Source organism: Ricinus communis, chromosome 8, assembly GCF_019578655.1.
Source record: "Ricinus communis isolate WT05 ecotype wild-type chromosome 8, ASM1957865v1, whole genome shotgun sequence".
Lineage (NCBI taxonomy): Eukaryota > Viridiplantae > Streptophyta > Magnoliopsida > Malpighiales > Euphorbiaceae > Ricinus > Ricinus communis.
In genome coordinates, this window is record NC_063263.1 from 9,764,710 (window position 1) to 9,778,603 (window position 13,894).

Genomic DNA, 13,894 nt, shown 5'->3' on the forward strand with positions numbered 1-13,894 from the left:
TTAAATTATATTATTAATATATTTAATAATAAAGTAATTTTTAATTATATAATAAATATTTAATCTTAAAAAAAGTAATATCCAGGAATGATAGTATTAATTCATATAATACTAAAATTAATTAATTAATATTTTTAAAATAATTTTTATATTATTGCACTAATAAAATTTTAAAAATTAAGGATATTTAAAAATAGTTAGTTTCCTATTATTTTTAAAATATTATTAATTAATATTAAATATTAAATTTTTATTAAATTGTATATATCAACTTAATTTTATAATTGAAATAATAATAACGGTCGGGCAACACACGAATAACCGATTAGTTTTTCTAGTTACTAGTTATACGGAGTCATTCTTATAATTTTCACTATTACCTGTTGACTGCTCAAAATTTTCAAGAGTGTTTAGTTTAAAGGTTTGATGCAGTTGATAACTGTTTTTCACTAAATAACAATATTAAAGCATTTGATAAATAGTTAAGAAACAACGACTGATAGCTAATTTAGGCTCTATCAATTGTTGATTGTATCAGCTCTATTTTAGAGTTTTTTCTTATCAGTTGATAGAACTTAATTTTTTAAAAATTTATTTGAACACTACTACTCTTATTAAAATTTATTAATAATAATTTCCTTTAAATTGAATCTCATATAATTAAATTCCTATATTTTATAATAAATAATCTTTTTTGCAACTCTACATCATTGAAACTCAAACTCTTTAAAATCCAAGATTATCGATTTCATTCCGTTCTTATCAGAATGTCTCATTTTATTAAGAAAAATAGAATAAAATACCTCTTGTTCCGTATCGGTCAAAATCTCGGCCATCTCGGATCAGAATGACCGAGATTGGATCGAAATGGCCATTCCGACCGAAATTAATGAGATAGGCCGAGATGAGATAACTTTATACAAAAAAATTATATCATTGAATTGAGTTAAATAGTTAAATAACACTTAATCTTAACTCAATAAAATCTTTTCTCTCTCTATTAATAAAAATGAATTAAATCTAAAATTTTAAAATAAAAAATCTAAGACCGTGCGTAATAATCTCTTTCTCTTTATCTATCACTTCATCTTGTGGTCTATCGTTTAATCATGCATTCTTTTCACTAATTCATTAAAATATTTTTATGATTTAATTTATATTATTTAGTAATAATAACTCAAGATTTATGTAATTTGATTTTCATGGCTTTATATCATAAGATACTATTTTGTACCTTAATCGATTGTATTATAGAAAAAAAATTATTATTGTAATTCTATAATAATAAATATGTTTATTTGTTGCTTTCTAATATATTATTTAATTAGTTTATGGGTAATAATTTTGTAATATTATATTTTAATAGTTTAAAATTAAATTTTATATATATATATATTTTTTTCAGAACAGTTCCAAATGAAATTTTAAAATGTTCTGATATCGAAATATTTCGTTCCAATAACAAATTCAAAATGAGGACATGAATAAAATTCATAACTTTGAAACCAACCCATTTGTAAACTTTTCCTCCGTAAACTTTACATCGTTATTTTTTTATATGGACATGTTTGGGTGCATAAACAATGCTAAAATCTTCATTCAAGCAAGTTTATTCTCTAGAGTTCTCTTATTCGTAAACAATGGAATTCAATATATTAACCGATGTTATCATTAAAATGGAACCCACTTATGTCCATGTCAGTATTCTCAAACCCCTGGTAACGCCGTTTTCCTTCTTAATGAATAGAGGGGCAAATGTGTAGCACAGAGCAAACATTAAGGACAAAAATGCACCCTCTCCCTTTATTAGGAAGAACAACATTAGAGAGTTGGTATGCTTCTTTATTTACTACTTTCTATCTAACATACTTAACCGCACTTTTTATATAATTTGTTACCAAAAACTTTCTTTTCTTTTGAGATTATTTGTTACCAAAAACTTAGTTACTCCTATTTAAACAAAAAGAAAACTTGGACGACTATGCAACCAAGTAATGGATTCTGTCAAAGAACCAGCAGCTCGTGCCAATGAATGAGCTACACAGTTTGCAGAATGCCGCACAAAGGAGAGCCTAAAGTCTTTAAAATCAGAAATAGAATGTAAACTATCATTAATGACCAAACCATAGCTGGAAGTATCAGTTCCTTGATGCTGCTGTAAGGACCGAAAAACCACCAATGCTCCATTTCCAGAACAACAGCATTCCACCCCATTTGGTTAGCCCAACTTAAAGCTTCACGCACACCCATTGCCTCAGCATCTCTAACCTCAAAGCAACCATCTAGTGACAGAGCTCTAGCTGCAATAAAATAACCACTACCATCCCGAGCAATCATTCCCCAACCTGTTCTATTTTCTCGGCCAAAAGTCGCAGCGTCAGCATTAACTATTAACCAGCCCTGGGGAGGCTTAAACCAACTAATCGAACCAAGAGAGTTAATCCCACCACAAGACTGATTGCTGGAGAAGAAAGGAGTGACCTGAGCCACCTGCCAATTGAATAAACAAGAGCCTGCAAAGTTTACCACCTGACGAGGAGAGGAAGATTTAAGATATTGCAACTGAATCAAAAATAAAGTATTAAGATATTGACCACTCGCAGCAATTGGTATAGCAGTTCAACATGAGGTAAAGTGCAACATTATTACAAGCTGTCGAAAGAAGAATGAAAAGAAAAAGAAGAAATTTAAAAAGGGCCAGAATTTAGAATCTCAATCTGAAAACAGCATTGGTAGCTCCTCCCGGAGGTATGAAATCAAAGAGTCAGTGATGGTATAATATTCCTCGACGAATTTTGAACTGAGAAGATCCTTTAAACCCTCATTGTCCCATTGCAGTCCATCCCACCAGCTCCTCTCTCCTTTGATAACATTCAAGGTGTTGTTCGAATTTGAATCAAATGGAAGCTTCCTTAGCTTTGGACACTCCGACACATGCATCTTTTCAAGGGAAGGAAATGATAAAGCTCGATGGAAGATACAATGTAGATTTGGTAGCTTTACCAAATACAACTTTGTAAGGTTTGAGAAAATGTTGTGGTCTGCTTCAACTTTTACATTCCCGCAATTGGCATTGATCACTTCATTCACTGAGTCACAGTTAACTAACTCCAAAGTCTCAAGCTTTGGAGCATAAATGAGCCATGTCAAATCTCTGATTGGACACAACCCAATGTGCAGAAAGCGTAGGCTGCTGAAGGATGGATTAGCCTTTCTGATAAGACATGGACGCACTCTTAACTCTGATATAGACTGGCAGAACCTTAGTTCTAGCTTCTCTAGATGCTTCATTCTTGTCATTGAGGAAAGTGATATATCGAGAGATGTCATTTCTGAACACTCCACTAGAGTTAGTTCTCTAATGCACCCTTGTAATATTGGGGAGTTGAAAAACTTTTCAACTGAATCTGAAGTAGACAAGTTAATGCTCAAGTCATTCAGGTTTTTCAGGCTCTGTAGCTCATCAAGTAAAGCTACTTCATTGAGGAACTCATTATAGAGAAAATCAATTGTGGCTAGCTTGCTAAAACGTTGCAAAGAGATAAGACTTGAAATTACTTCCTTTGCAATAAGTTGAAGGTATTTTGTATTATCCAACACTAAGCATCTCAGTTTTGTCAACTTCTTGATTTCAGTTGACATCTCTTTTATTGCTGTCCAAGAGAGATTAAGATAATGCAAATTGATTAATTTTCCAATTCCCTCGGGCAATTCAGCCAATCCATGGTTACTTGATAAGTCCAACACTTTCAGCCCTGGAACACATAGTATGACTTCACTTGGAATGGAGATCAAACGAGAATTCCTCAAAATTAGAGTTTGAAGGTTGGGAAAAATTAGAAAACCTTCGATTACATTGACATGATGACTCCACATTGATATCTTCTCCACTTCTTTAACTTGATTCTGATCTAAATTGATCCGTCCAGGTTGATCTCTCACTAAAATTTTGGTCTCCTTCCCATGTTCACAAGCTAACCACAAAGCCATATCGCGAATCACATCATGCAACCAAACACACTCTGTTGATACACCCAGATGCTCTTCTAGTTCATCACCCTCTAGTAGGCCTGCGAGCTTCAAGCTTCCAATTATATACTCTCCTTCAATCCTAGCATCATGTATGTCATCAAATTTGTCTAAAAACCCCTCTCCAATCCAAAGGTTAATAAGTTCCTCTTTTAGAATAATGTGATCTTCAGGAAATAGAGAACAATATAGGAAACATGTTTTCACGGTTTCGTCATTCAAGCTATCATAACTAAACTTAAGAATTGGAAAGACATGATCCTCCATACCTGAGAACTTTGAAGGATAGCTTTGCAATGCCTTCATTGCATACTTCCACTCCTGTGGTTTCTTTCTACTAGCCATAGCTCGACCAGTTGTTATAAGAGCTAGTGGCAAGCCTTGGCATTTTTTAGCAACAATTTGTGCCAACTGAGGGATTTCTTGATGAGAACTTAGAGTGTCTTCACCGACCATCTTTTGAAACAAATTCAAGGCATCTTGTTCTGCCAAACACTCCACTCTGAACCTTCTGTCAGCTTCCATGTATCCACAAACCTCCTCTGATCGAGTTGTGAATATCACTCTCGACTCATTATTATTGCCTGGAAAAGGAACTCCCACTTTTGAAAGATCTAATCTTTCCCATACATCATCCAACAGCAACACAAATTTCTTTCTTCTCAAGACTCTATATATTTCTATAGCTCTCTCAAGTTCATCACTTCTGTTTATCCAAATGCTATTTCCGATCTCCAATTTGTTCCTGATGACTTCTTGGATATTTTCTACATTTATTTGCTTGGATACAGCAACCCAAATTACAACATCAAAATCATGGGTAGTGTTTGAGAACTGGTTGTTAATTTTTTTCAGGAGAGTTGTTTTTCCCACACCCCCTAATCCATACAACCCAATAATTCCTGAACTCTTGTCTTCAATGCTTCTCCAAACCTTTTCAAACATTGAATCCAAACCTACTGTCTTTTCCATAGGCATCTCATCAACAGGAGCACGAGGCAATCTGTAAGCCAAAACATCAAAATCCCCTGGTTTCTTTAGTTTATCCACTTCGCCGATCATCTTGCTTACTTTCTTTCCCAGCTTGTAGCTTGCCCTGCAGTTCCTGGGGCAACAAAATAGAAGACATTTCTTTCCAACTACTTCTTTGCCCTGTTGTAAAACTTTAGTCACTTGTGCTTCCATTTGTTCTACTTTAGCAAGCCAGTCTGACACTCGTTTTGTACGCTCCATCTGCTGTTTATCTTCTTGTTCTTCAACCCTTGTGATTACATCGTCTCTTAGGTTCTTCAGTTGATCGATCGCAATTTCTAAGGAATCCGAATTTTTTTCCAAGTGAAGCAAGAAGGCTGCGCGTGTTGAAGCTGATTGCCACAAACATCTCCCAATATCCAAGATTGGACTCACCAATTCCATAGCTCTAGGAGTTGCTAAATAACAGTAGGATATTGCTGAAGGAAAAACGAACACAAGAGAAATGAGAGATGAAAGAACACATTATGTTTTTCGGTGAAAAGCTGACTTTGCCCTTTTTTAAAGATTGAAAACTCCTCTCTTCGAATAATTGGGGTCACACTGCGGTACCGGAATATATCGGTGCATTGCATCATTTTATTTAAACAAAAAATAGCTATTAATTTTGTGATTCGTCAACTTATCTAAATATTTAAATAATTATATTTATTTTTTTGCACTTAACAACGTGTCACATGTGATACTATTTAAAATTTCTTGAGTAATTAAAATGTAAAAAGTAATCATATCAAGATTTGTTTTGATATTCCCAAATTAAAACATTAAGATATAAAAATTAAGACACCAAAAATCATTTAAAATTATAATAGTTAGCATTACTAACATAAAATATTTAATGCATAATTTTATTTAAAAAAGTTTCAGACCTGTTAATTAGTTACATTTATTTTTTATGCACTTAATAACATATGTCATATGTTATACTATTTTTTTGTTTTCATTTTCAAGACAAAAAATTAAGGTTTCTTACGTAATTGAAATGTAAAAACTTGTTTCGATATTCCCAAATTAAAAAGAAGAGAGAAAGTTCAATCTTTACAATATAAAGTTAAAAACAGCAAGGGATACAAGTTAAGACATTATCACTAGAATTATTCAAAATTATAGTGGTTAGCATACTAATACAGAATATTTAAGCCACTGAAATAGAGGGTGGCATTGCTAAAAATAAATAAATTAAAACACTATAATTATTATGATAACGAATTTGTTGGCCCGCACATGTATATGCAAATATAATAAGACTATTTACCATTATACTAGCCGCCAAACATTGGGAAAATCGGAAAGTCATAGATACTAAAAAGGTAACCAAAATGAGTTTTATGACTACTAACTTTCCGATATATTTTATGTACTTTTTATTAATAACACACACTAATTAGGGATAGAAATTTTCTTTATTATTTTACATATCTTTAAAAGTATTAGTTTAATAAAAACTAGAAGGTCTTAATGATCTTTTAATGAGTTATTTATAGTAAAGTTAAAATAATTACTTTTTATTGTAGTACAAAAATTAAGATATTAAACATAAACTATATAATTACTTAAATTAGTGTCTTGTTGACTACTATAATTTTTTAAATAGGTTTGGTATTTTAATTTATATTATTACAGTAATGAAAGTAAATATGATCTAACTTTTCCTACCACTTGTTGCAGTGTCCTTTCCATTTTCTCCCATTTCCTTCATTTTCTTCCCTCCACTTTTCATATTTCCCTTCTACTTTCCTTCCCCTTTTCTTCACATTTCCACCTACCTTTTCTTTTCAAACAAAAAAACTATCACAAAATCTTACAAAACAAAAAATTTTATTTGTTGGTGACCGATTTATCCATAAATATACTGATACATATATATATATACTGTATCCGGAGTCTCGAATTGGAATCAATTAAAAGGCGGAGAAGTTCATCATTGCAACGATGGATTTTAAGTTTTCAGTGGGAAGATAAAGAAAGCTGCCTGATAAAGTTTATCATTGGTGCTCGATTTTCAGACGTGTATGAAAATTCCATGGCATCACTATCAACTACAATAGCTATAGCTGAGTCAACTCTGCCATCAGATCAAATAGAGAAACTTGGGTCGTTCTATAATACTAATGCGATTGACAACTTTGTCAATGGGAAGACGGGTTCGCTGAAGAATGGTTTCTTGGCCAATGAGATTCGTACAGTGTTGCGCTAAGAATGGGAGGTTGTTTATCAGCATTAGGGTGCACAATGCTAGATCTTATTAAGGTAATCTCGGCCATTGGAAAAAAGTTGATTTAATCTATAAAAACTTAAATTATTTTCTTATATCTTTTTAATTTCTTCAAACTTAACGATAATGCCCCTAAATTCTTGAGGCAACAATTTCAATCATATTTGATTCAAAAGAGAACTGTAAATAGTGTAATTTCCTTCCTTTTTTTAATTGGCAAAATAATTAAAGTAAATAATTTTGTCTTGAAATCATTTACCAATGGCGTCTGAGTTTTGCTCTAAATCGTTGAAAGATGATTTTTTTCCCCGTACTTTCTAAAATTCTCAAACTAAATAACCATTAATTTGCATTAGTTAAGCTTTATTACCCAAAAGAATTGGTAACAAAAAAAAATCAATACATCAACAAATTTTTAGATAATCGAGAAAATCAACCTCTATCCTCTATGTGCTTCGTTTTCAGTTGACAGCAACCCACCACAGTTGTAGCCATTTATAGGTTAAATGGATCTATTTAGCCCACCTTTCAATTTAGGAGCCTATTTGAATCTCGTTTCAAAAAGTTGAGAAGTCAGAGTACGCGTTTGGCAATATTTTGAATGGAATATGCCGCATTTGATTATTCTGCATCTTTCACATGATTTGGAAGGGTACTATTCACTTTAGTTTATGATGGTTACATTTACCTACCACGAAAGGGCATTAATGACTGACATGTGGCAGGTAACGAGAAGTATGCTTCTCATGGCTAGACTGTTTTAGGACTCCTTGCTGCCTGAGCTGTTAGAGAAAAGGAGGGATCCTTCCCACGCTGTTCAGTCCTCATCACCACCCCCATAATAAATACGAGGCAGATGGGGAGACATTGGATTGAAACTACCCATTTAAGTTTTTATAGGCTTATCTTTTAGTATATATTCTGATTCCAGATTGTCATTGTTTTTGCATCTAATGATATCAAGAAGTGAAGGAATGGATGCACCTGCACAGCAAGATATGTCATACTATGATCATGTCAAGAAACGCCATGCGGAGAAAGGCTGCCTCTATGCCTTGTTAGTATAAATTGTGATTTTCTTTTTGTTTTTCTCTTTAGTTTTCTTGAATGGTTATTTTCTCTTTTCGAAAGATTGCTAAAACATTGATATAAGTATATACAATTGAAAATGCTTTGTGTTGTGCAGTTTGTTCACCCTGTGCTGTTGTTGTTGCTGCTATGAGGGCTGTGAGTGCTGTGTGGGATGCTGCTGCTGCAGTAATTAAAATGGAAAGAAGCTGAAGGTTTTTTAGGTTTCAGTATTGTGATTGAGTGAATTGATATTGAAGAATTCCTGTTCATAAGCTGATAATTGTAGATTGCTTGAAGTGTATTGTGTCAACTATGTGAGACATCATGTGCTTCTTGCACTATGTTGATGTTATTGTTTGTAAAATTAAGAAATCTTTATGAGAAAGCTGCTTAGTTATATTGATTGATTCATTTCATGTCTATTATATGCTAATGTTACATGACGCAGGAAATGTGCATCTCTGCTAATCTTTTTTATACTTTAGCTCAATGCTTTTATCAGTGTGCACATTCAGTTCATCTTTCTAATTTAGTTAAAAAGAATTGTTGTGGTTTAGTTCTTTAATATATTAGAATATTAAAATAGACCCAAAATACTTTAACACAGAAACCCTTTGCTAGAGATTTTAAATCATTATCTAGAAAAATCCAAATGTATGTACTCGTGCAGTCTTTTATTTATTTATAAAAAAAAGTCCAATAAACTGTGGGCTACATTCACCATTTCATAAATGCAGAGGTGAGACTTGAACTCAAAATTTTCACATTTTCGGAACAATTATTTTGCCACTTAAACTAGGCTTCATATATTATTTTATTTTTTTAAAAATAATTATCAAAAGTACTCTCATTAATTAATATAAGTATCACCATATACTATTAATTTCGTACATTTTTTTACTTTAAAATTATAGATTCTATGGTAGTTGCCCAAAAGTTAAAAATATTAATTACGAAAATTTAAAATTTTTTAAGTCGCATTTAAATTGAATATAAACTATCACCTAAGGGATTTTTCTTTTTGTCCGGTAAAACACTTCCGCATTTTTTTCATCCACAATTTTCATAAATATGGGCTGCTTAAATAGCAGCAGAGCAAGGTTACAGTAGTCAATCACGAGCCTAAAGCAACTTTAGACAAAATCTAACACAAACATTAGGATACAAGACAACTTTCCCCAGAACAAGAACAAGTATCAATTTTCCATTCTTTTTTATCTAACATATCACTATAACGAATGCCACCATAATTTCTGGAAATATCTCTGCAACTCCAACCCTGATTAAGTTTCCTTTGCAGCTCCGTTCTTTCTTTCTTTTTGACTAGCCTCTTTTCTCCATTTCTATTATAATTCTGCTGGAACTTTTCAAATCTGTTTGACAAAATCATAGTTAACTATGCAAACTCATCAATAATGTATCTTTTTACAAGTCCATGCCAATTGCCAAGCCCAATTGATCTAATCATCCTGTTGGACAATTTCGCCAGGATAAACCTGTAACAAAGAAATGAACATGCAAACAGAAAGTTCTTACACCCAACATGTCAAGAATTTCAGAAGAGAAATTCTAATGCATATGTATAAGTGCCAAAATGCGTCGATAGATGTAAATCATAAATCTTACCTGACCGCGATTCTCCTTGCGGAAACTAAGAGTTCTAACTTTCAATTCCCCTCTGCTGGTAGTTAGCTCATCTAACATCTCAGCATCAAACAGTTCTTCATTTCCTACACAGCTTCCTTCTTCTTCCTGAGAAAAATGCAAAAATTTAGTACCAATTCAGCAACATTACTAAAGATGGGAGAGAGATGAAAATATAGCATACCCCGAAAGAGAGGTTGCGAGATAGTCGCGGGGCGCCCATGAATTCCTCATATTCGGCTGCATCTAGTTCTCGAAGATGATACTGTCTAAACAGCTTGGGAAGAATGTATTGTCTTATACCGATGAGAACAAAGAATGGTAGTGGGAACAGAATTCCAGCTATTGGAATCCACGTCACACCAAAACAAACCAAGAAGTAAACTAATTGGAAGATTGTGAATATAGCAATGTGCTTGAATGGAACTAACTCCATAAAAGAAGCATGAACCACCTCCAATACCCTGCAGAAAGAAATTATCAATTACATGGTGAATTTGTAAAATCACAGGCAATAAGATCGATAGATAAAACTTACTTGTAACGCCTGCTAGGCGTGATAAAGAGAAGTAGGATTCTTTCCCAAAACTGGTTTCCGGGGAGACTGTCTATGGCCATGTATGCAAAATAGCCCCAAAGAACTGATGTAGGTATCAGCTTTATTATAGGCACAGCACATACTGATGCTGCCACGAGTAGTGACTGCAGCAAATTGCTCACTCTTTGCTCATTAACTCTGACAGGTAAGTAGGCATCAATTGTCTTCTCAGGATCAAATGTGTTTTTCGTATTTTCTCCATTGTTTTCCCCTTTCATGATTGCCTCCTTCAAGTCTTCTAGTTCTTTAGCTACTGTAGTCTGCTCATAACAACCTTATATGTCATTGCTCAATACAATGAATACAGCGGTGCAATGCCACCAAAAAAGAAGGTAAAGAATTTTACAACGGGACTGCTGTCCATCTCTATGAAAACAGCTTGCATCTTGCCATATATTTCAGAGTTGCTAGCTTTCTGCTTGATGCTTTCTTTAGCACTCTCCACCATCTTCCTCCTGATCAACTGCACACGGTTGATCATATTTGATAAGCATCCATCGCTACTCAACTATAAGTGATCTACTTTTCAAATAGTCTATTTACCAGTCTTTTAAGGATAGCGAGGCTCTTCGTGTGCATTGGAGACTGAGGTAGTACTCCATTAGAAGGAGGTAGTCCAATTAATCCACAAAGCAAAGTCTGAAACCATTCAGTTAATGATATAATATGAGTCTTGGAGAAATGAAATTGAAAATTGCCAGCCTTAATACCTACTATACAGGATAAATCTGTACCATGAATCCCAGCAACAAGATGTCATAATGATATGCAGAAGGATTTTTAAGATTGAACTCTTTCTGTTGTGCCAGTTGGGACGCAACGCTATGATCAAAAAAGTAGAGTCCCGCAATCATCACAGCAGGAACAATGGCAGCAAAGATGTACGCTGGAGGAACATTGCCCATGTCCTGAAATTTCAATATGCATAAAATACTTATCAGCATTAATTATCAAGGATCTCAAACCTGGCAAAGCGGGTGATAATATCAAATCCCAATACCTTGATTACAGTCCAGTGGCCCAAGGATGCTGACTCCCAAGGAAGAGGGCTAAAGAGCCTTCTAGGAACTCCAGAAGGAACTTTGCTCGGTACGCTAAATGAAAGTGCTGTCCACACCACAACCAATAATGGAACCCCATAGTCTGCTATGAAACTTCTAAACCACCCTGTAAAATATTGTGCAAGATATTTCAGTTCATACTCGTAAAAGCTAGTATTAAATAACAACTCTTAAGTGCAAGATTTTTTTTTGTTTTTTTAACAAAAAGAAGAATGCTTCACGAACCTGTGCCGTACCACCATGATCTTGCCTTTCTGCTTTTTTAAGCAGTGAAAAGCAGGCCAAAGGTGAAAATTATACCCAATAATCCATTTGTGTAAAGCCATTGAAATTGATACTTCTCTAAATTTGGATCTTCAGCTTTGGGAATTTTGAACTCACTCACCATTCCCTATCATTCAATCATTGTACCACATTCTAAGTTGCTAACTATTTTATGAACACAATTAACAAGTGCTAGCTCAGCAAACTAATAAACTAAAATTCATTTTCTTGTATATTTCGGAATCATTACCTTGATAGCCTCTTGAATAAACAGAACAGCAATCAACATCCCAAAAAGTTCACCTGCAACCCTCGTAAACCTGTTGATTATGGTGCAAGCATTGAATACTGCAAGAAGTAGTAGGAAAAGGGCTGTCCAGACGCATACCCTGCAAAACTCACATTAGGGGAAGAAAAGTCAATATCTGACGCAGCGCATATACAATAAGTTTCAAATCTAGAAACGTAACTCTCAAATTTGCTAATACATGATCCTACAGTGATAATATAGTTGATGAAAGGTTAATGACAAAATCCTAAACCTGAATATTCATAGATTCTCAAAACATAATGGCAAAACAGCGAACAAAGCAACAAAAAAAAATCACTGTCCCGCAGAATCAACCGTCATGCATTTAAATAACATGTTCATGTAAATTAGCAAACAAATAAACACGAACTCCTGTAGGCTACACGGTCGACCACACAACCCATTCGACGCTCTTGTAAAATTCCAACGACAATCACACACCCTGCATTTGATTTTGCACATCCAACAATCTTGGGGATCTGACAGTAGCCTACAAGGATATAAACATGGTCAAGAACGCCCACGCAATCAAACACAATCTCAGTTCTACTTTCCAGGCCCTGTAAATCCGATACCTCATCAATATCGGATTTTTCCTACAGCCCTCCCTCAATCTCACAGGCAACAAGTCTCGTGCAGTACTGGTGACAACCTTAGTTCATTGGTAATCAAGTCAACTATTCTGAAAAGAGAAACAAGATCGATTTCTCATACCATCCAGCCCAAGCCAAGAAGAGTTTCTGCCCCAAATCTTCTCTTCCTTTAGCAAAGTTGTACAAGTAAGTATACATAATAACAGTTGGTTCTGCAACTCCTAGTATCAAAAGAGGTTGCCCACCAAGAATTGAATGTATGATACCACATAAAGCAGTAGACGCTAATGTTTCTACTGTGCTCAAGCTTCCATCTGCAAACAAAAAAAAAATCCTATGACTCGGTGGTTTAGGATTCGTCTGCAAGGCTAGCGAGTCCTAAGATTCGAACCTAACTGGAGCCTAATTAACCAAAAAGGAAAAAAGAAAATGTAAGTAGAATAGGGAGAAGAACTAACCTGTGTCTCTACTGAGTTGCTCTCCGAAGGCAATAACAGGAAGAGCAGAAGCAAAGAAAATATAGGTTGTGGGTGCTAATATTCTGCCACAAAAATATCAATCATCAATACTAGTTTCAAGACCTTGGCAGTTGAGTTTTGTTCTTTGAATTATATAAAAAGGGTACCCAAGTCGAGAACGGATGCCAACAGTCCAATCTTGTTCATAACAAGACATTCTTCCTCTAACATCTTTTATGATGCCTTTGAATGGAGTTCTGATGTGCTCCATCTCTGTTACAAGGAAATGCTTTAATTACAAAAAATTTCATTAAAATGAAAAGTTTCTGTTCAGAAGTTGGGATAAGGTAGTTAGTTACTCAGCTGTTATTTTCAAGAATTCAGATGCTAATATGGAGTTTCCTGAAAAGAACAATTTCAGTTCGTGCACAAACTATATCTTAGCAAGTAATAAACTGAAAACAAATACCATTAACAGGAACTTTGGGCTAAAATCTCTGATAACAATAACAAGCAAAATCATGCCAAGAGAATACAACAGTGTAATGGACACAGGCATACAGATGAATGAATTAAGACATTACCAAATAGTGAAAGGTTTCCTTTTTGCTACCTAGAG

At 34.1% G+C, this 13,894-nt stretch overlaps 2 protein-coding genes and 1 non-coding gene across 3 annotated transcripts; 1 reads left to right on the forward strand and 2 right to left on the reverse strand.

Annotated features, from left to right (window-relative positions):
- Window positions 1-2,563: 2,563 nt before the first annotated feature.
- On the reverse strand, window positions 2,564-5,599 carry LOC8271343 (disease resistance protein SUMM2). Its single transcript, XM_015718339.2, has one exon. It carries the CDS (start codon window positions 5,443-5,445, stop codon window positions 2,713-2,715), a length of 2,733 nt encoding a protein of 910 aa, XP_015573825.1. The 5' UTR covers window positions 5,446-5,599; the 3' UTR covers window positions 2,564-2,712.
- Window positions 5,600-6,805: 1,206 nt separating this feature from the next.
- Window positions 6,806-8,758, forward strand: LOC107261150. Its single transcript, XR_003078883.2, has 3 exons — window positions 6,806-7,311; window positions 8,002-8,333; window positions 8,463-8,758. It is a non-coding gene; the product is annotated as an uncharacterized LOC107261150 (transcript).
- Window positions 8,759-9,375: 617 nt separating this feature from the next.
- LOC8271344 (boron transporter 4-like) lies at window positions 9,376-13,626 on the reverse strand. The gene is given in 13 exon segments (XM_048377567.1): window positions 9,376-9,843; window positions 9,974-10,099; window positions 10,176-10,455; window positions 10,530-10,849; window positions 10,936-11,052; window positions 11,133-11,228; window positions 11,324-11,497; window positions 11,590-11,756; window positions 11,876-12,041; window positions 12,165-12,303; window positions 12,939-13,131; window positions 13,276-13,358; window positions 13,443-13,626. Coding segments are annotated over 13 exon segments (2,001 nt in total). The 5' UTR covers window positions 13,547-13,626; the 3' UTR covers window positions 9,376-9,807.
- Window positions 13,627-13,894: the final 268 nt, after the last annotated feature.